We start from the raw sequence: 22428 nt of genomic DNA on the forward strand, positions 1-22428 counted from the left end.
GAAATTAGGCTTTTAAGCATTATTTCAAAAAATGGCAAGTCTTGATTTATATCCAGGAACAAAGTTGAATACTGCCCGGAAAGGTGACCAAATTTAAAAATTACAAATTTTCTAAAAAAATTAAAATCTGAGTCTACTATATTCAAAAAATCAGTTTGAAAACTTTAAAATTGTTTTGATAACTTATATATAGTGAAGTCTGTCACATTAAAATAAATAAGATCCAAGCAAAAAAGTAAAAATTCAGCCTATACTAATCTTTATTAATATTTTATAATATTTAACCAATTTTTTAAGCAGGTTTAAGCTGCAGCGGAGTTTATGAGAATGATGAATTAGAGTTAAAAGTTGACATCGATAAAACAAATTCGTTTCAACGAAGTTTAAACGTCGTCAGTGGTTTGGTTAAAAATGCTGGGCAAGTTATAAAATCGTTCACAGTTACTTATGTTAAAGGATATAAATTGAAAAACCCTTTTAAATTAGTATTTTTTAATGTAAATTTGGTCAAAATTAGTTTTTAACAAAAAACAAATAATTAAAAACCATTATTACACCTAAGTTTTATATTTTTTATTAATATTTTTTTAAATGTATAAAGCAAAAAATAAAACCTCTACTGAATATGACGTCATTAAATACGTCATCTTTTGACGTCACTTATTTTAGATTGGAAATTTACTTCGTGTCCAAACCAAGTCAAACGGAAGTTGAGTTCGACTCTCAACAAACGACGATTAAAGCTGATGTTGACATCATTTCCGTTCAAGGAGACAAACAACGAGGACACGTGAACGCGCTGTTAAAGAATGAATATGATCAATGGTCTTGTGACGTCACATTGAAAATTTCTGATGCGTCGACAATGTACAGAAACATCTCGAGGAAGAGTCAGGTAAAAAAATAATTGTGTTTTTAGATACTACGTTCTTGGGTTTAAAATTCAATTTAAAATTAACATTTTTTTTAGTGTACTTATGAATAAATTAGTAAATGCTAAAAAATAACAAAAAATTGTCGTAAAAAAACTTTTTACCGAATATTCCAAACAAAATTTTCGTAAAAATGTCATGAACTTTAAATCAAACCCAACAAGATTGCATGATAACGCTTTGAACTAAACCATTTTTTAAAATAAACATCTTTGTCTATCTTCAAAATAATAAGAAAATTTATTTTTAGCACTTCACTGATGTGCATCTGGATATTGATTACGTGTCAAAATGCTATTGGCCAGAAATTGAACTGAATGATTATAAGTATGGCTACAAGAACGTCAGCGACAGAAAGTTGAATCTTTTTTCTGTGTTTGAGGAAGCGGGGTTGAAACTTTATTACGATAAAGCTAACTCGACTGAGGTTAAATATTTTGCTTTATTTGTTATATTTTTATCGAGTAAGGGTTTGTAGTTGAACGTGTTTGAGCTATCTGTAAACGCCTAGCTCAAGAGCGAATAGAGTTGCATTGGTGCGGCTCGAACCCGAAACCTTTCGGACCTTTCGGCCGACGACATTTATTTAATCTTTATTTATTTTACTTCTATTTAAAAAGGCGACCTCTAAGGGCTAATATACAACCAGACACATTAGCGAAATAAAATAATTCAACCAAACCAAAAAATATATTTAATTTTGGTTAAGGTCAAGGATCCGACCCCGGGGACCCCGTGGACAAAAAGCGACGTTTTTGCGGTGACGGAGAATTACTTCAACGAAGAGAAAGAAGTTGATAAAAATATCTGGTGCTTGTTGGCAACAAAATCACCCAGGAAAGGAGTTTCTGGCTTCGCTATTCGTTACAACGGAAACGTTGGGTTTGGTCTTTATACTGAGTAAGTAGTAATACAAAAAACAAAAACTCTATGTCCTATTATAATTAGAATGAACTTAAGTAAAATCTATATACAAAAGATCTTAGTGTATGTTTGTGTTGCAGACGTCAGGTTCGCTTTCTGTAAGTATTTAACAGGCGTTTTTATAGGTTACAACCTTTATTGAAAACAGGTCACTTGCAAAGCACAATGTCACCAAACACATAAGCACTGCGTTTTATTCAAATAATACCCATACATAATACTTGTGTAATTTTATATCTTTTTACAGGTAATGGGACCTGATTATGACAGGTAATGGGACCTGATTATGATTTATACAGGTAATGGGACCTGATTATGACCCGATGTGTTTAAGGTGCGTGACGTACCAATGCCACACCATTTGCTCTTAACCCTACGTTAACGGATTGCTTGATTAACACGTCACAACAGCTCTTTCCCGATATAAATAAAAAAACTTAAAATCTTAAAGTAATAGGAAGAATACATGATAAAGTAAATCTTATTAACCAGACATAGTCACAAAAAAGGTCCCAAACGTTCCAAACTGTTAATATAATGTTTAATCATTAAACTGCTAATTTATAAAATTGTGCAAAAAGTATTCCTTTCATTTTACTTTAAAATTTACAAACTTGTAAAATCAGCACAAATTCCGACAACAACTTTTTTTTTAATAGAAAATGATGAAAATTTAACCTGGATGAACTACGCATGGAAGTATGACCAACTGCATGAGATTGGTTCTTTTTACGACAACTTTAAATTCAAGTTCACAGACGACGAACTTATGATACTACGTCATCAACCTAGTGACGTAAATATCATTTACTTTACTTACTTAAAACACAATATTTATACTGATTAATATAATAGAAATAAAACAATGACTATACCATACAAATAAATAGCAAAACTTTTAGTCATTCAAAAAAGCGTTGAAGAAAAATAGCGCCAAACCAATGACCGTTGCCATTTACGTACCACCACCTACCAGCTACAAAAAGCTCGACGAAGTAAAAAACAGAGCAATTAAAATGGAGATTTACATTAAATCCAAGGCCTACAAAAAGGTAAATCAATTGTAATTTAGTGTTTATAAAACTTTGTGTTTTAATTAGGTGAAAAAACAAAGGATTAGATAACTTTACGAATTAAGCTTTCACACTTTTTTGTTTTACTTTTATTGTAGCATATTTTAAAGAATGTAATTAATTAACGATCGTAGGGAGAAGCCATTCCGATGTATGTTGTTCTGATCAACACAGGAGTACTTCCGTGTAAGATTACAACTTCGTTTGAACCTGGGGCAGAAAACTTTAACGTTAGGGTCATAAAAACCAAGTGGAGAAGTTGAGGTATTAAAGCAAAAATAACCAAAAAGTAACCGCGGTATTTATATGAGGCCACGGTTGTTTATGTGTTTTAAAAAGTTCAGGGCTAATCATATACCCTCCGAGCATATGTTGCGCATTTTTAAAGGCAAGCCTGTGCTAGTGTTTAGGCTATCCGTAAACGCCAGGTTTAAATGCAAATATTAAGGCTTTTGGTATTTTTATCGGGTAAGGGTGTGCGGTTTGGAACCCGTTTAAGCTATCCGTGAACGCCGGGCTCGAGGGTAAATAGTGTGGCATTGGTGCGGCTCGAACCCAAAACATCGGTGCGGCTCAAACTCAAAACTTTGTCTCGTAATTTGATGCCATAACCGGTAAACGTTACAACTAAACCTATAAACAATTTTTCTAGATTTTAAAGCCGTTTGTGGGCGAAATTAGCGCTCCCACGCGCCAGTACTTCGTTCTGGGAAATCCCGGGAGTCGAATTAACCCAAGCGAGTACAGTGAGGTGGTTTCTCTTATTCGATCCAACGACGACGATTTGTTCGACGAGGTTGGAGTTTACAAAGTGGAAGCGAGTTATCAGTTTGGACGACTTCACGCAGTCTCGAGTAGGTTTTAATAATAATTAGTTACTCGAAAACTACACAAAAGTAGAAAAATCAGGATCACTCTCTCTCCCCTTTAGTAATTTATGGTTCTTGCTAATTCTCTCTTGTACTTTACAGTTCTTGTTAATTCTCTCGCGTACTTTACAGTTCTCGCTAATTTTCTCTCGTACTTTACAGTTCTCGCTAATTCTCTTACGTATTTTACGGGTTCTCGCTAACTCTCTCTCTCGTAATTTACGGTCCTAAGACCTTACAAGATACGTTAATTACAAGTGATCCAAAACGGTATGTAACAGTAGCATGCAAATTTTATCTTTTGTTTTTTGTTTAGATGTTGCCAAGGTTTACATTAAGGAAGCTGAAGAATTAGAATATGACGTAAGTTAGAAAAACTTGAAATAAAAATATATGAAATAACTTTTTAACTCTGGGAATTAAACAATGCATGATACGATTGTTACTTTAAACACACCTATGCCACATTAAAAGAAAAAAAAAACTTGTTGTGGGACTGATTTCTGTTTAAAAGTGTAAGAGGCTTTTTTATGGCAAAGTTACAAAAATGATAATTTTATCATTTATGTATCATTTTACAAAAATGATAAAGGCTTTGGCATCAAGTGGTTTAAGAAGTTACTCGGTTGGTTTTTGGGATGCACAAATTTCAAAAAACATTCAAGACAAAATTGAGAGAGCTCAAGAATTGATCGATGCCATAGAGGGGTTAAGCAACCCAAGTTATGGGACAACTTCTGAGGGCAAAAGGGGTAAAGGGCCAACAATTTTAGAAAGGTTTCATGCCCCCAAAACTCCAGATCAGTTGTTGCAAGACACTCAGGATATTTTGGAATACTTTCAATACAACGTGAGTTTGTTTTTACAAGTTTAATAAAAATACAACAAGTAAGTTCTCTATCAAATAAAAGTTGGCTACAGAATGACATAAGTTTAGCATCTAATTATATTAAGAACATGCCAGCATGGTGTAGTGGTAAGAACACTCGCTACACTACCATGAGGTTGTGGGTTCAATTCCCACTGCTCTCATGTTGTAGTGCCCTTGAGTAGGCGCTATAAACGGTACGTACTCCTGCTGAGCAAGCATTCAGTCTGCAACTGATGTTACCCTATGTTTAGATCGCGCATTCGATAAGAATATATACAAAAAAAACATACTAAAATTTGATATATATTTATTTGTTTTTAGTATTCTGGTGATAAGAGTGATCTACAACATTACGTCGACCTTGTGCTTGCAAGATCAAAGTTGTATTACAAAAAAGCTGAGAAAAAAGAAAGCAAAGATGAATTCAACAAACTCATCAATGATTTGTTAAACAGGAGAGCACCCCAGAATCTTGTTGCTCAAGCTTTCAGGAAATGGAAAGGATTTCATGCTCCAGGTTGACTAGTTTTGTGTATTATTCTACAGCCTAAACATAGCGTAACCTTTAAACCCAGAATTAGAATGTTACATTTTGATATATTGTTAACCTAATCCCATGGTTTGATCAATCGTTTGTTGGTTAATATGTACCGTTAATACTTTATTGTTTTAAGTGATCTTTTATCTGTTATACAACTCAAAGAAAGTTAACTTCAGCAGCAACCTTTGTTATTTATCTAAACATCAACTGTTTTTGAACATATTACTAAATTAGTTGTTGTTAAAAAATGTTGACAGCTGTGAAATCTGATGAGGAAATCACCAAAGAGTTTCAGGAAAGAGTTGACAAGATAGCTTACTGGTTTCCACAAGAAAGTTTTGTTGATGGTATCAAAGATGAAGCTGGGATGGAATTGAAAAGGTTTACTTCAAGTTTTTATCGTAGTTATTCATTTATTAATTACACTACAAATTCATAAGGACCCTAAAACATTAAACTAAATAGGCAGCAAGGGCAGTACAAACACTAAAAATGTCTTAGGTTGTGATCTAAAAGGTAAAAGCTTTTGCAAAGCCCATAAAGCAATAAATGATTTTAAATTTTTAATATTTTTAGTGCTTTTTCATCTTTTAATCACGACCATCTTAAATTGTCGAGCAAATATGCAAAAATCCTCCACAAACTTGAGGAAGACACAGATGACTTTGATGCAGTGTTGGATTATGCTGAAGCAACTCAGGAAAGCAGAGAACTGAATCATGGACTTTTCAGTCATTCTTTTCTCAGTTATTTTGTGCGCAGTGAGCTTGCCCGAAAGCATAAACTGAAGTAAGTTATCAAAACCTTCATAAAATCAGTAGATTTGGTTAAATCTTATAAATTTGGTTAAACCTTTTATTAAATCACTAAAATTGGTAAACTATGTTTTTAAGATTTCCTGGCCCAAGAAAAATGAGCAAAGCAGCGAAAGAAGAAATGCTTGTAAGGAGGCAGTCAAAGATTAGACCTTTTATCGGGGATCCTCTTGAGGATGTTCTGGATTACTGGAGATGTGACGCGGATTTCAACAACCATCATTGGTGAGTGTGATGTCATATAAGTTAAATCTAGTTTCCTGGAATTAAAACTTGAACAAAAACTTATTTAATATAAAAACTTTGCAATACTTGAACAAAATTTTGCAATTTAAGGCATTGGCATATGGTTTATAACATGGAACTGGATATAGATGATCCACAAAGAAGGGGGGAACTGTTTGGTTACATGCACTGCCAACTAGTGGCAAGATATGAATCAGAGAGAGATGCATGGGGCTTACCCCCACTAGTGGTAACTCCTTATTTAGTAATTTATAATATTTAATAGGCATTATTTTTTGTATATTTTTATCTTCGCTTTGGGAAGACCAACTTTACAAGCTGAACATAGAGTAATGTTTGTAACCCTTACTAAGTCATAGGTTGCACAAAACATGGAGGCAGCGGGAATTGAACCAATGGCCCCATATTGTAAAGCCATGTATTTAACCACCACACCATTTCCTTGCAAAGATGTTATAATAAAAACTATTTGTAAAACCAGCCCTGGGATATGTTTGGAAAAGCAAAATCATTTGATGCGGGAGATGAATTTAATAGCGCCCAACACCCAAATGGAACACAAGGAAGTTACGGACCACGTCCTGAGAATAAGTAGCCAGCTTTAGGTCGAAAACAGTTGTGGGAAAATTACCAGAGTATTTTGGAAGCTTTTGGAACTGGAAAGCTGCCCCCAACTGAAAAAAGAACAGAGTGACTATAACATTATTTATTTTTATCTGGATAAAACTTTATCAAATACAAAAAAATTAAATTATTTTTATTTATTGGTAAATTTGCAAACTTTGTTTTAGAATGGTTTTCAACCCAAACAGAGCTGGTTACATCATTGAGGCTTCTGGTGGTGAATATCTCGAAGTATTTGGCTCCCTTCACAACATGGGCCATGACTCCTTTAACTATAAAAATGATACTGAAGTCTATGAAGTAAATAAGTTTTATAACATCATTAATTTAAGTTAAAAGTTAAGCTGCAATAACTGAAGACCCCTACAGAACTGAATTAAGAGTTTTGTCATTTTAGTTGTATAATGCAAATTGTTTTATTGTTCCTTCCTTTTAATTTCATTTATATGAAAAAATGTTGTCACAGAAATAAGAAATAGGGGAGATATAATCCATATTTCTATATTGTTACATTTATTTGTGTGTTGTAATAGGTTCCGACATACATGATGGATGTTTACTGTGCCGCTCGTGACCATGTATTTTATCGCTGGCACAAATTTATCGACAATTTATGGCAGAATTGGAATCTTAGATTGATTACTGAGTTAAAGACAGATGCACCTGCAGTAATATTGGGGTCAAATGACATTGTTATTTCCCAAGGTTATGAACCCCCAAAAGGTTTCAAAAAGTAAGTTAGCATTTATACGTTTATATTTTTCATAATATCCTGATTTGGATATAATTAAGATTGGTTTGCAATATTTATGTTTAATTTAAAACTAATTAATATAAGGAAAAGTGTTGTGTTTGTAAAGAGTTGATGGCTTGTTTTAAAATTGATCATGACATTTTAAAATCAATTTGTTTTTTCAAAATCCATATATATTCTGTTGTTTGTTTTGTATGGTTTATGTTTTTTAATAGGAGTGTATGAAAAACATATTTTTATTACCCCAGGGTTAATTTGAAAAATGAGTGGGTTAACAACAACTTTCCAAGTGGGACTTTAAAAACAATTCTCTAGGAGCCACAAAATGAGTACGAATTGGATCATAAACTTAAGCACGAGAAATTCTCTTATCATATCAGACTACAAAGAAAGAACCTGGGTATAAAATTTTCAGATTTATCAAATCAGCAGCTTAAATTTACCAAAAACTAAATGAACTATTAAAATAGTTTTAGGTGAGCTGAAGTTAACAGTTCGAGTTTTTATCTGCCAAGCCAACATATGAACAACAGACTGCGCTGGATTGAAATGGACAAGTTTGTCCATCAGTAGGTTCTAGTTTCAAATTATTTTTAAATATTATGTGAAACTTAATCTAAACCAAATTTAAGGAAAAATTATATCCATTTAAAAGCTGTAATTTTTAAAACAATGTGTTGGTTTCAAACAATAAATTTTACTGTCAGAGATTTCTTATTGGTAGTTTATGCAAACTAACTATAAAGTCTTAGAAGTGTTCTTGTTTTCTAGCATGAAAGCATTTGAGTTAAATGTTGTGATACTAAGAAGAGACATTGAGTCCTCAGTGATTAAACGAACAGCTGATGCGATGAAGGACAGTCAGGAGATTGGATTTGTTGAAACTGTTTCAGGCAACTGTGAATGTGGTTATCCATACAATATGCTGCTTCCTTGTGGCACACCTGTAAGTTTTGTGAATAATTCGATTAACTCTCAATGGAATAAGTTGGGCTATAGACTTTTTAAACAGTAATTTTAGTTACCCCGTTACATCCTTGTTTTGTACAGAAACTTTAATTTAATTCACCCTAACGTTACAAGATTTTTTTTTTTATCCTTGATGTGAAAAAGTCGAATGCGCGACCTAAACATAGAGTAACATCAGTTACTCCGACCCAGTCTCGAGTTGCCTGTGGCAGTTTGGGATATTATAGATTATAATTGCCCAATAATTATACTGCTAATTAGGTGCAGGCTCAGCAGGAGTTCGTATCGTTTATAGCGCCTTACTCAAGAGCGCTACAGCATAAGATCAGTGGGGATTGAACCCATGACCTCATGTGTGGTGTAGCAAGTGTTCTTACCACTACACCACGTTGCCGGTTTCAAAACATAAACTATTGATACCTTAAACAAATTCTTTTGAAGCATTATAATTGGTATAATATACAAAAAATTTATACCACAGGAAGGTGAGAAGTGGGTGCTTGGAGTGTTTATCAGTGACAACACAATAGATGGATTAAACTCCACATCTTCTTGTGGCAGCATGAGTTATTGTGGAATCTTGGATAAGGAATACCCAGATAAAAGAGCTATGGGTTATCCTTTTATTACACCAATAAGTATAGATGAAAAGGAGGTAAATGGATATAGAATTTTTTTTAAATATTTTTATTTTTAATGTAAAAAAGTAAACTTCACAGATATAAAATGTCGTAACTTTTGTTCGTCTGACCTATTCTTAAGTGGCCTTTAGCAAAGTTTTATTAGAAATGTTAACTAATAATATATCTGTTCAAAAGCCTTTTGCCTTGGTTGTGGTTTATACAATTAGTAGAGTTCTCATTTTACATTCTAAAAGCAGTGGAAATCGAACATATGACAGCTATAGGGCATTTTTTTTATTTAAACCCTAAGTTTTGTTACTTTTTTCCGTGCTCAATTATAAATTTGATTGTAAAATGCAACTTGTGTTTTAAAAACTTTTGTTACAAATGTTTTAGGTCACAGTGAAAGATGCGATTAAGAACTTGGACAACTTTGCTGCAACGAACTTCGTTATCCAGAGGACCGTAAAAGAATAAATATTCGTGTAATCTAATTTGTAATGGCACATTAATCATTATAATCGCATATGCTTCATATTAGATTAAATGGCCGTTTATATGACTTACAACTGTAAATAGGAAGTCGTATGCGCGGCCATTAAACGTATATTTGCTGCTTGATTTTAATTTAACCTAATACTTAGTTTTTGTAGATTAAATATATTCCAGTAAATTGACTTTTTTCGAAATTGAATGAAAGTTTAAACCTTTTTTTAGCAACTATTGTCCTATAATTGATTTAAATTCGACCCATTAAGTTAATTAATTGTATTTGCATGATTCGTATGATTGTAATTGTATCCACGTAAAGAGAATTGCTTTCTTCAATTTTTTTTTGTAAACTTGAATATTTACACCAGTTATTAAAAAAATACTAACAAGAAACCGGCAACGTGGTGTAGGTAGTGGTCGAAACACTTGCTACATGAGGTCGAGGGTTCGATCCCCACAGCTCTTATGCTGTAGCGGCCTTAATTAAGGCACTATAAACAGTATAAGTTGTTACTTTATGTTTAGGTCGTAAAGTTGACCTTTCCACATGGTAGATAAAAAAATATACAAAAAAATTCCATTTTTACACAAGATTACCAAACTTGATTATCAGGTTAACCAAACTTGTATACTCTACAACAACTGATTTCGGGCCATTTTAATTTAATTAAAATTTTTAAGATTTGCAACATGACAAAATTTCCATCATAGCAAACGTGCTTAAGATTTATGTTTGTTTGACAACTTAACTTTGATTGACAGCTGCGGCAAATGACACGAATTATTAAGTGATAAAATTTCGTATTAACATGATGACGTCACAATATTCGTGACTTCTAAGATAGTAGCTTCTACACTTAAACCCATTATAAACATTTAATTAAATATTAAAATACCCGATATTCGAGGCACGTTAAACTTACAAAACTTTCCAAATTCGGTCGAATTGTTGTTGCAAACCTTCGCTAACTTCAATTACAATGTCAGTGTTTACATAAGAAGATTATCAACTTGGCATAATTACCTTCTAAATTAATGCTTTAATTTTTTTACCATAACGAAGCAATTTTTACACGGCGCCTGCGGCTAAAAAGTTTAATTTAGAATTAATTCAAAGAATCAAAATTAATTTTGGATTGCCGAACTTTGATACACGATCCCAAAATTCCCGTTACGCAAAGTCACGATGAAATTTTACATTAGCATCTTGCATTAAAGTTATTAATAAAACTTATTCACCCGTCGGCAAAAACTTATCCAAAAAAGTGTATAAAAACTCGCAGCAAAATACACATCGGTACCTTGATTTTACAATCGTTGAAATCAAATTAATAACATTACAAAAAAATGTTGAAAATTTCGTTAAGTAGTTTGCTAATTGTAGCATGTTATATCGTGGGTGCATATACAATATGCAGCCCTCCTTACTGGCATGCCTACAGTAGCTACCGTAACTTTAAGCGCAGTTATAATACGGGTGAAAGGGTGAGGTATTTCTGCCAGCATAAAGATCGGTATTTGGTTGAGAACGAATATCGAACTTGCCGTCGAGATGGATCATGGACCGGTCATATACCAAGATGTTTCTGTAAGTGACGTCATAATAGTTTTTGTGACAATAAATGAATTTTTACTAAATTTATTATTGTTTTTAGTTGCATGCCGTAGACCCCAGCAATACAGTCGAAGTTATGCTGCTCCCCGTTTCTTGAGGTTTTCGGTTAGTGGTTTTTCAGCTTACCCATGTGACGAGCCCCAAGGTAGCAATTTTTATAATTTCAAACATTTTCCAATCTAAGTATTTTTGTTGATGGCTGGGGTAAAAAATTAGGGGTACAAAGTTATTCTGATATTAAAATTGGAAAAATATAAAAAAATAGTGGGTTAAAACATCCTATATAGTTACTTAATATTTTTCGCAAAACTGTAAGGCAAAAAATCTAAAAACGATCGCTTACAAATAAAAATTAAATATTCTACAAAAATAAAGTTAACTTTTTTATCTATTCCAACGCGGCGTAATTTTAAAAATTTTACCATTTAAAAGGTTATTGTGCTGCCCGTGCCAGTCCACAATACGGGAGCAAAGATCAGCGAAAGGATATTTGGTATGCAAACGATGTTGTTTCTTATTCTTGTGATAATGGGTATTTTCTGGATGGAAGAAGTCATTCCAGGTGTCTTAGTAACGGAAGATGGCAATATCCAGTACCAGTATGCAGACGTAAGTTGATTAATTATACCTTATATGTTAAACTTGTATTAGAATTTTTATTTTGACCCTAATTTTTGTTAAAAAGTAACTAAAAAATTAGGCATTGCTAAAATAGCAGAAATTATTAGTAAAAAGTTAAATGCCAAAACTAACAAAGACGAATAAAAAAAATTTAAATCAATTAAAAAATTATTAACAACCAAAAATCAGAAACTGCATTTTTTAACAAAATTAAACCGTCTTTAAATATATATCCTAATTTTTGGTTAAATTTTAAATTAACAACGACGTCCATATTACGACAGAACGATCAAGAACGACTTGTCGACACCGAGATGCGCCGGAATTCGGGCACTACGATCCCGCAGCACCATCAGTTTGGTACTCGGGCAACCGGGCGAGTTATGGTTGTAGAAAAGGATATTATTTAGATGGAAATGCACACTCTACATGTCAGAATAACGGGCATTGGGATTTTGGTGTACCACAGTGCAAACGTAAGTTGTAATATTTTAACAATTTAAATTAGCCGCCATTTTGTTTTAAAGAATTCGAATTTTAAAAATAAAAAGATTGTTTGAAGAATAAAACTTTGCTTTACGCAGAATTGCCAAACAATCTCAAATTTTAAATTAAAAAATAAATAAAACTTTTAAAATTTTTTAATTTTAAAACAAACTCTAAAAAAGTCAAGTTTAGTTAAATTTTAAGTAACTAAAAAAACACAAAAAAAAGTTAAAATTTTTTAGGTTTATGCGAACATCGTGACGCCCCCGAATATGGTTCCTTTTACCCAGTCCACCAAACCATATGGCACCAAGGTGATATCGTGAACTACACTTGCGACCCAACCTACTACTTGGTCGGATTTAATTACGCGATTTGTCGGAGCGATGCCACGTGGAACTACCCAGTTCCTATTTGTACAAGTAAGCTTAAAAGTTGGTTGGAATAATAACTGTAACCTTGGGTAAATATATGCCAATAAAGTTTTACTAACAGCACTTATAATTAAATTACAAAATGTAACAATATTTTAATGCTACAGCACTTTCAAAGTCCACATAGACTATTATCATTAGAAAAAACTATTGACAATAAAGTAACGTTAAATATTTATATAAGATTATAATCAAACCTAAATTCAAAACTAATTTTAAAGCAAACACTAAAAATTAATTATTTTACTTCTTATTAACACTTTATAATAACCTAAGACTTTACCCCACAGGGCAACGATGTAACCACCGTCATGCGCCCTCCAACGGATATTACAAACCCGAAAACAGAAGAACTTGGTATTACGGACATTCAGTCGAATTTGGATGTGATAAAGGTTACTACTTAGATGGGCAATCTACGTCACAATGTCAGAAGAACGGCAAGTGGAATTACCCAGTACCACAATGCAAACGTGAGTTTTAAAATCATTTTAATCAAAACTTGTCTTTGTTCAACAACATTAATCAATAATTGGGTTATTAACACATAGCATTACAAGCTTTGGTATAAATTAAACAAATTACATGTACTTGAATTAAATAAAAAACTAAAACAAATATTAAAATACCCAAATACAAAAATTAGAATAACTAGAAGAACTATGCAATTTTAAACATTAATATATTAACTAACAAAGCCATATACCTTATAATTTAGAAGTATATATATATATATATTAGCTCTAATAAAATATTTCACATGAAATAACACAATCTAAAACTACACTCTGTAAAAAAATATTTTACAACTGTCTCTAGGTTTATGCAAACATCGTGACGCCCCCGAATATGGTTCATTTTACCCAGCCCACCAAACCATCTGGCACCAAGGTGATATTGTGAATTACACTTGCGACCCAACCTACTACTTGGTCGGATTTAATTACGCGATTTGTCGGAGCGATGCCACGTGGAACTATCCAGTTCCTATTTGTACAAGTAAGTTGTTTGTATAGAAATAGGTTGGAATACCATCATAACTGTTACCATCACTTTTTTTAAAAATAAAAACTTGTTTCATAGCTTTAACTAACAAGTAAGTCTTGTAAATCAACAACAAGTAAGTCCTGCAAAGGACAATTAAGCCAAGCTAAAGCTATACGTACTACAATTTTATAAAACTATATTCGGCGCAAAACGTTCGAAAACTATAATAATCATTTCACTAACTCTTTTTTTTCATTTTGTAATAACCCAAAACTTCTCCCTTCAAGGGCAAAGATGTAACCACCGTCACGCGCCCTCCAACGGTTATTACAAACCCGAAAACAGGAGGACTTGGTATTACGGACATTCAGTCGAATTTGGATGTAATAACGGTTACTACTTAGATGGCCAATCTACTTCTAAATGTCAGAAAAACGGAAGATGGGAACACGATGTTCCTACTTGTAGAAGACGAGGTTAGTGGAATTAAATAAATATAAAAACCTATTTTACTTAAGCTGCAGAAAAGAAACGAAAACAAATCGTTGTATTTTGTCAGATACTCTCAAGTATTAGACAAGTAGTTCAACATAATGTTGCGTTGGATTTTTAACTTTAAAACATTCTTATCTTTCGTTTAAATTTCTAACAAACAAATTCTTATATTTTCAGTTCAATGCAAACACAGAAGTGCACCACAATATGGATATTATAAACCAAGTAGCAAGGACGTTTGGTATTATAAAGACACAATCTCATATGGCTGTGACGATGGTTATTATTTAGTTGGGCAATCATCACACCAATGTTTAAGTAATGGAAAGTGGGAATACGACGTTCCTTACTGCAGAAGTAAGATTTTAAATTCTTTAAATTTAACTAAACAAAAGTGGTCTTTTTTTAAAAAAATACCGCTTGATGCGGAAACGAACTTGAAACCTTCCGGCTTGTATTTCGATGCCAGGACCGCTTAACCACACCACAGAAAAAAAATAAAAACGTGACCTTTTTCTAGGACGATGCCGACATAGAAGTGCGCCATCTCACGGATCCTACAAACCAAGCGGCAAAGACATCTGGCATTCCGGTGATGACGTCCATTACGATTGTAATACTGGTTATTATTTGGACGGAGAGGCTACGTCACGTTGCCAGGATAATGGGCATTGGAGATACGAAGTCCCAGTTTGCAGAAGACGAAGTGAGTTTAAATTTTTAAAATGAAAAATGTAAAAAAAAAATACCCAAAAACTTCATTTTAAACAAAAACACTTTTTATTTTAGCGCAATGTAAACACCGAAATGCACCACGATATGGATATTATAAACCAAGTAACCAGAATGTTTGGTATTACCGCGACACAGTAGAATACGGTTGCGAAAATGGCTACTACTTAAACGGGCAAGCTAGACATACTTGTGATATTCACGGAAACTGGAGATACAAAGTACCAACATGCGAACAACGTAAGAATAAAAATCCTTTAAAATTTACAAAAATCTAAGTTTTTCCAACAACTTTAACTATCAACTTCTTACATAATTGACTTAAATTTTTAAAGTTTACGATAAAAATGTGTTAATATATCATAATACAGACGCATGTATGAACAAATATGTTAGTTTGTTCTTAGCTTACACATTCTATAACTAGCTTTAAAACCTAAAACTGAATCTAAACTGAACTATAAACATTACAGGTTCGTGCCGTGGAAATTGTGGCCAGTCATACAGTAGTGGTTGTAACTGCAACAAAGTGTGTCTCTTAACTAAAGGAGGTTGCTGCAGTGATTATGTAGCGCAGTGTTTCTTTTCACGTGGCTGAACAGGTACGTGTAACAGCTTTTATGCACTTATTTAACACAAACTTTATTGAACTATACCATTAAAAACCAATAATACACGTTAATTCAACGTAAACTTATGCAATTTTTACTTTTTTTAGATTTATCGTGTCCATTTAAAAAGGAGGCAGCATTGCATAAAATGCATTTAAATGCTGAATTATTAAATAACAATTCGCTCTTATATTCAACAATTTGTGTTATTGTTAATCAATAAACTCCTCTTTATATGTATATATATTGCGTATTTAATAACTGCAGAAAAAATCAGGCAGTTACATAAAAACAGAAAAAATCAGGCAGTTAGATAAAAACAACTCTATATTACATAAGAATAAAAGTAAATATTACTTACAATTAGTAAACTTCTTCTGGTTCCGTAAAAACAAATTTATTCCCGCTTTGTCTTTTAGAAATCTAACTTACTTTGCTTGTAATATAACTTTTAATACATGTACTGCTGCATGTTACTTCAAATACCCTACCTAAAATTAACATAACCTGTTCTAACACAATAACAAAAGATAACATTAAAAGGGTTATTAAAAATTAACATAGTAACGCCAAACCGTAGTAAATAGGCAGCATACCCAAACAGCTTATTTTCAAATAGCCTACTACGTTTTCTGTTTAAGCGCAAGTTCTTTAGGCAAAAACGAAAAACGTTTAAAATGTTGGCTAAGTTAAGGCAATGTAATTTGCCTAAACAACCATAAAGCAACAAATAATTAGGTTCGTTTTCGTCTACTTTACATTTGTTCAAATTGCGTTGTTTTATGTCTTTTTGTGTGTAAATGTAATATTGCGTTAAAACTATGCTAGGTTGGCGTAATATGACTTGTGATAGTGGGTGAATAAATGTTATTTTGTAGAAGATATTGTTTTTAAAACGTTACTTACATTTGAGCAATTATAACGCGCCAAAACTTAACTACTTACCTTTAAATTCTTAACTTGTAGACTTAGCCTAAATATCTAAATATTATTTAAAAAACATGGTTTAAGGATCATCTAAAAACACTGAATCGTCGCAGCCTAACACGCTGTTCAAAATAAATGCGAAAATTATGCATAATTTTATTTTAACAAAAACTTGGCAGTAAATATTCAGCAGCAAAAAAACACAGTGAAAACATTAACTTGTTTGGTGTATGTTGAATCATAATATACGTCATCATAAAGAGGTAACTTTATTGGGGTATGTGGGGTCATATTAAACGTCATCTTGTTCTAGATATTCCTTTAATGTCCCTGAATCCAGTGGAACTGAAAGATATTCCCCACCATCCCCTCCCTTCAAAATAAAACAAATTTAAATATTGACAAAATTAAATAGTTAAATGAAAACTTAAACAGTACATACCTTTCTAATATTAACGAGTCTATGATCCAAAAACTCAGTCAAGTGAGCTCTTAAAGTTAACTCACTATTCACTAAAAAGCTTTCCCTGCATTTCAGGTACAAGTCAGAAAATGAAAAATCTGAAAAATTTAAAAACAAACAATTTTTATATCTTGATAAAAGCAGTAAAAGTTTAAAAAACCATACAATATTGAAATGTAAAAAAACTCTGAAAAAAGGATCAAACCACTGTTGATTCTCTCTCCTTCCCCTTCTTCTTTATTTCCTTTCTCTTCTGCTTGAGCAAGTTCATGCTCAGCTAGAATCCTGAAAACTCCGCGGGCATTTGAAGTTAAACTTCGTGCAACGTGCATCAAACCACTCAGTGCTAATGCAGCTCCTCTCGATCCCATACCTTTAAATGTTCGCAAATAAAGTAAAATATTGAAATATTTAATTTAAATTTAGACTCCGTCTTTACCCTACCTGCCCCAGTTCCAGCCAGCAGCAAAGAGCCTTCATAAGAAGTTTCTTCTGTGTACGGAGAATAAGTTGTCATGTCATACCACAACCACCTGAATCTTGCCATTTGTGTTTGATCCCAGACTACAGAAGAAAAAAATGCTATTTTAATGTGACGTAGAGCGCAGTAAAAAAAACAGTTGTTACATAAAGAAAAAGCAAACCTAATGACGATAGGTATGTTTTTAAACTCGTACATGAACAAGACCATAAAACTTACTTAGAGGGGCATTAATGTGATCTATTGAGGAAATTAGATGAATTGTTTCGATCTCAGCTAGTTTGCTAAATATTTGTTGTGCTCTAGCGCCTCGAAGTGTTAACCCATCAATGTTGTGGATTATTAAAAACAAGTGATCTGTAAAGTTAAAGACTCTTGTAAACTTTTAAATATATCTAGTTATTTTATATATCCCTTATCTAAAAAAAATCTTGATAAACCTACCGTTATTGTTTTCAGCATAATGTTGACAGATATAATCAAGTGGGACATCGAGGTTTGTTGAACTTAACGAAACTTTTAAAATATCTTCTGTGATGGTCGTTAAAATCTTTAAATTTTAAAAATAAAAGATTTTATGCTTTAAATTAAAGTTAACAAGACGATTTTTTTTAAATATTTATTTCATAAAAGCAATTTTTTTATAACTATAAACAAACTTACAGATTTGATTGACAGCCCAGGAAAAAATCCATTTACAACTAACTTGGTCTCAGATTTTAACATTTTCTCGCAGAAATTATGAATTAAGGATCTTTTGGAACCAAGTCCATATAACAGTATGTTAAAATTGTTACTGAAAACAAGATTAATAAAAGATGTGCATTTTCTTTGAAAAGAGAGCTTATAAACTATTAACCTAATGATATTGGCAAAAATACCTTGTAGAATTATTAAACTATTTTAAAGCAACAAAACAAAATATTTCATATTAATACCTACCACAAATAAAACATCCACTTTGTAAAATACAGTTTGTGATTTTTGCCCAAGAGTAATTTTGATGTTTCCACTTTCTTAACTCCATCAACTGTTTAAACAAAATGTTTATTTAAAAATCTAAGTTTGGAGTAATACTTAATTTTGTAAGACAATATAAAAAACCTTGTGATATTAGTTGTTCATGTTGCTTTAGTGCTTCGTTTAATTGTTCAGCTCCCATCCTAGGATTCTTCAATCTTTGGAGAGTGTGATCTGAGGTCTTGGAAGACCTTGAATCCTTGTTTCCACCTCCATGTGAGTCAAAATAAAGTTCTCTCTCTAAAGGCTACAGTATAAGTTTTATTTAGATACAAAATAAAGCAGTTGTATTTGATAAAAAATGCACAAACAATTAATTGGTTTAAGAAAAGTTTTGTTATCTAATAATTATTTTTTATTGTCATGGGTATGCTAATAAAGAAATAAAAGTTTTTTGCCAAATGCTTGAAAACTTAACACTTACTAGTTGGAGTCTGTGAGATGGTACATGAGACATACATTCTTGAACTTCACTCGATTTTATCACTTTTATTCTAAAAAGAGTTTTATTTATGTTATTGAAAATATCTGTTATCAAACATAAATACTATCATTTTAAAAACAAGTGTTGGCTAAGTAAGTCGTATTTCAATGACAACAATTTAATAGCATTTTAGTTGTAACAAATTTGTGTAAATAATTGATTACAATTTAACAACCTTAGTTTTTTAACACACTATATATTTCTTTAAATTTATTTATATTAAATTTACCTTTTATCTTCTTGTTCTTCATCATCCGAATCTGTTTCCTCCGAATCTTCCTCATTTAAACTAACATCCACTTTCTTCCCAGCTTCTATATGTTGAACTGAGTATTTCTTGTCTAAATATTAAGGCTAATGTTAGCTCTTTATATTAAAATGGGTTGTTTTGTTTCTAGATCTAAAATGTATAACTTTTAATACAGTTTTTAATACAAATTTTAATACAAATACCCAATTTAAATTTAAAAAAAAAAATAATAATAATACTTTGGTTAGTTATTCTTTTGGTTGGGGATAGATTTTCTTTGGTTGAATCCTAAATATTAAGAAATGAATTTAAACACATTCTCTTACATAAGTTTTTTGTGTGATTATGGTAATATATATACCTGGTTTTCAACAACCTTTTCACCTCTTATTTTCCGAGCTGATTCTGCAGCTAAAGAGTTTAATTAAATGTAAGGAAAATGTTCAATACCTTATATAATAAGTGTCCTTTTTGTTCAATAAATTTTCGCTATAACATTTTTTTTTTAATACATGCATTTGTATGTTATAAATTAATTATATTAAAAATAAAAGGTTTAACCATATTTTGACATTTGTTTTGATCTTTTTGGGGTTTTAAATGCATAGACTTTGTCCCATGGATTAGAAATGTTGTTCGCTAAAAGCTCGATGGAGCCTACAAATTAAATCACATTTCATTTTAAATTGTGTAAGTTTTGACAGCTTCATCAGGTATTTCAAATTATAATTTCAAACTTTTTGTTTCTAACATTTTGATACATAAACCAAGTTATTAATCTCACCAGCAAGTGATATTTCTTCTTCATTGTTTTCAGTTTGTTTCTTTTTTGATTTTTTACTTAAATTATTGGATGAGGATTCAACAAAAGTTGAAGCTAATTTATTAGCAGTTTCTTTGCTATTTGTTTCTGTAATTTACAACTTGTTAAATATATATAAAAATAAAAATCACAATAAAATATTCAAGATTTAGTGGTCCTTTTATTTTTGTAATTATGCTACTTTAATATTTCATAACTAGGTATGATTGCTTATAAGCTATTTTCTAAAGGCATGAAATCAAAACTTCTGAAAAAACTATTTTTTATTTAAGTACAGTACCTTGGAATCTATTAATATTTTATATGTTTAAATATTCATTTTGTAATTAAAAGTTTTTAAAACAAAACCTACTTTTTTTCTTGCCCCCCAAAACAGAAATATGGTTTATGACATCACTATCACCAACATAAGTTACTGAAATTGTATCCATTTTAACCCTAACCTAAAACAAAACAAAACATTTTATTTACTTTTTTAATCCAAAAAATTGAGAATAAAAATATCACCAACACCATAACATTGCTTATTTTTTAATCAAGATACTTAGACATTTTAAAAACCTTTCTTTATTAATCCGCAAGCAAAATTTTTACATTAATATTGTAAATATTCAAAAACCAAACAATATTTTTATAACATGTTTTTGAAGATAAATTGAAACCAAGTAACAAATACAATTGGTACATTAATTACTGCAGAAAGTACATACAATAATATCTAAAAAAGTTCACAAATATTTTAATAAATATCTTCTTGCGTTGTAAGCAATTCCCTAAACCAGAACTAAAATTGCAAAATTAAAAAATGAAAGTTTTTAAACAAGCTTTTTAGCTTCGAAGAAACCCTTAAGATGCCTCATCTGCCAAATTCCTGATGCAACAAGAACAAAAGTTTGAGCAATTGACCACCAGAGGACTTTGGAGTTTGTATTTTCACTCGTTTGACGGAATCGACCTTCTCGGACTCTCTGGTAATTTTGCTCTTTCTGTATTTGTTCAACTTGATCAAGAAGTTGTCGAACTCGAAGTTGTAATTCTGTCAGTTTGTCCTTTTCTGCAATCTGGCTGTAATCATTAGTGTGTTCACCAACTTGGATGTCAAGATAAACCCGAAGTTTTCCGCCAGCAAAGAGCGACCATTTTGTTGAATTTGAGTGAATACAAATTTGTTGTTCACCAGGTGTGTGTGAAGTAAACGTAAATGAACCTTCCGAGCCGTAGGTCTTCGATAAAATAACCTTGTCATCCGGATCTTTTACCTCAACATGCATTCCCATTCCTGGTGAGGAGTCAAGGAAACTATTTGATCTTTTGTCCCAGAGTTGGACTTTGTATTTTCCAGTTAAGATTGTATCTTCAGGTAGTTCTTCAATGAAACATTTCTTTTCCTTTTCTCCAATATGGAAATAAACACCAAATGTTAATTGGCAACACAGAGAAAGACAAATTAAAATTAAAGATTTCATGTTGTTTTTTTTAATACCTAGTTAACTGTAAATATATTTCATTTTTTAATTATAAAACATATACTTTCTGACTTCAAAATTAAACACGAAAAAGTATATTTAAAACCACCCATAATGACTGGGATAGGGGTAGTACTAAGGTTGCAGGGTGCGGGAAATACTGAAGCCATATGTAAACGTTAACAAAAAGACGCTGAATGCGGAAAATGGCAGAATTTTTATACTCTTCCAGGGATATTTATACCCGCATCATCCCTTAGACCTAAAAGTAAATACTGCCTTTATCCTGCAGTAAAGTACAAAAATGGCGATCAGTCCCGCATTCCGCAAACTTTTATTAACGTTTACATATGGACCCACACTAATCCGCATCCCATACTTTAGTATTGTCCCTGGGATAGTTAATTCTAGTGATTTTTAAAACATAATTTAAAAAACACGGTAAATTTTAAGGTTTTGTATTATATATAACAACTTTTAATTAAAAACACGTGCAGACGCTGGCAATGCAGAAGGTCTGAAAAGTTGTTTAAGAAAACGTGATCGCGAAAATTTCTCGTTATTTTTCACACGTTAAAGTCAAGCAACTTCATTTTTTTAACTAAATAGCCCAATAAAAACAAAGAAACCATTGTTATTTATTATTTTTTAAGTTTTACTTCCGTTTAATTAGCAAGTATCGCGCTAATGATAATTTTCTATTGACACGTCACACTTGCCTATTATTAAAATTCTAAACTTCGCAAAAATATAAACAGAGTTGCCAAATACTTTTCCAAAATTTTATTCAAAAAAATAAA

At 31.8% G+C, this 22428-nt stretch overlaps 3 protein-coding genes and 1 pseudogene across 4 annotated transcripts; 2 read left to right on the forward strand and 2 right to left on the reverse strand.

The window, feature by feature from the left end:
• LOC145749744 (uncharacterized) lies at window positions 1–10144 on the forward strand (annotated as a pseudogene). Its single transcript, XR_014283647.1, has 27 exons — window positions 1–83; window positions 298–418; window positions 670–895; window positions 1183–1359; window positions 1642–1832; window positions 2412–2652; window positions 2759–2908; window positions 3064–3187; window positions 3403–3434; window positions 3582–3783; window positions 4115–4161; window positions 4391–4648; window positions 4991–5186; window positions 5468–5591; window positions 5787–5999; window positions 6104–6250; window positions 6362–6500; window positions 6753–6862; window positions 6908–6961; window positions 7063–7195; window positions 7429–7628; window positions 7865–7868; window positions 7965–8049; window positions 8120–8218; window positions 8421–8595; window positions 9100–9273; window positions 9638–10144. The product of XR_014283647.1 is annotated as an uncharacterized LOC145749744 (transcript).
• Window positions 10145–11055: 911 nt separating this feature from the next.
• Window positions 11056–15954, forward strand: LOC145751351 (P-selectin-like). The gene is made up of 13 exons (XM_082567467.1): window positions 11056–11321; window positions 11389–11493; window positions 11781–11957; window positions 12254–12445; window positions 12698–12877; window positions 13180–13362; window positions 13709–13888; window positions 14164–14352; window positions 14549–14728; window positions 14892–15077; window positions 15161–15343; window positions 15577–15705; window positions 15822–15954. Exons 1-12 carry the CDS (start codon window positions 11081–11083, stop codon window positions 15699–15701), a joined length of 2121 nt encoding a protein of 706 aa, XP_082423593.1. The 5' UTR covers window positions 11056–11080; the 3' UTR covers window positions 15702–15705; window positions 15822–15954.
• An 829-nt stretch (window positions 15955–16783) lies between these two features.
• LOC145751352 (origin recognition complex subunit 2-like) lies at window positions 16784–20605 on the reverse strand. Its single transcript, XM_082567468.1, has 16 exons — window positions 20515–20605; window positions 20124–20249; window positions 19901–19996; window positions 19701–19750; window positions 19579–19627; window positions 19319–19430; window positions 19030–19099; window positions 18690–18852; window positions 18528–18615; window positions 18249–18381; window positions 18030–18135; window positions 17805–17942; window positions 17549–17668; window positions 17310–17477; window positions 17084–17202; window positions 16784–17014 (listed from the first exon to the last, which is right to left on the reverse strand). The coding sequence occupies exons 1-16, from the start codon at window positions 20591–20593 to the stop codon at window positions 16934–16936; spliced, it is 1698 nt and encodes a 565-aa protein (XP_082423594.1). The 5' UTR covers window positions 20594–20605; the 3' UTR covers window positions 16784–16933.
• Window positions 20606–21649, reverse strand: LOC145749862 (transmembrane emp24 domain-containing protein 4-like). Its single transcript, XM_082565742.1, has one exon. It carries the CDS (start codon window positions 21626–21628, stop codon window positions 20978–20980), a length of 651 nt encoding a protein of 216 aa, XP_082421868.1. The 5' UTR covers window positions 21629–21649; the 3' UTR covers window positions 20606–20977.
• Window positions 21650–22428: the final 779 nt, after the last annotated feature.

Source organism: Corella eumyota, chromosome 4, assembly GCF_963082875.1.
Source record: "Corella eumyota chromosome 4, kaCorEumy4.1, whole genome shotgun sequence".
In the NCBI taxonomy this organism is placed as follows: domain Eukaryota; kingdom Metazoa; phylum Chordata; class Ascidiacea; order Phlebobranchia; family Corellidae; genus Corella; species Corella eumyota.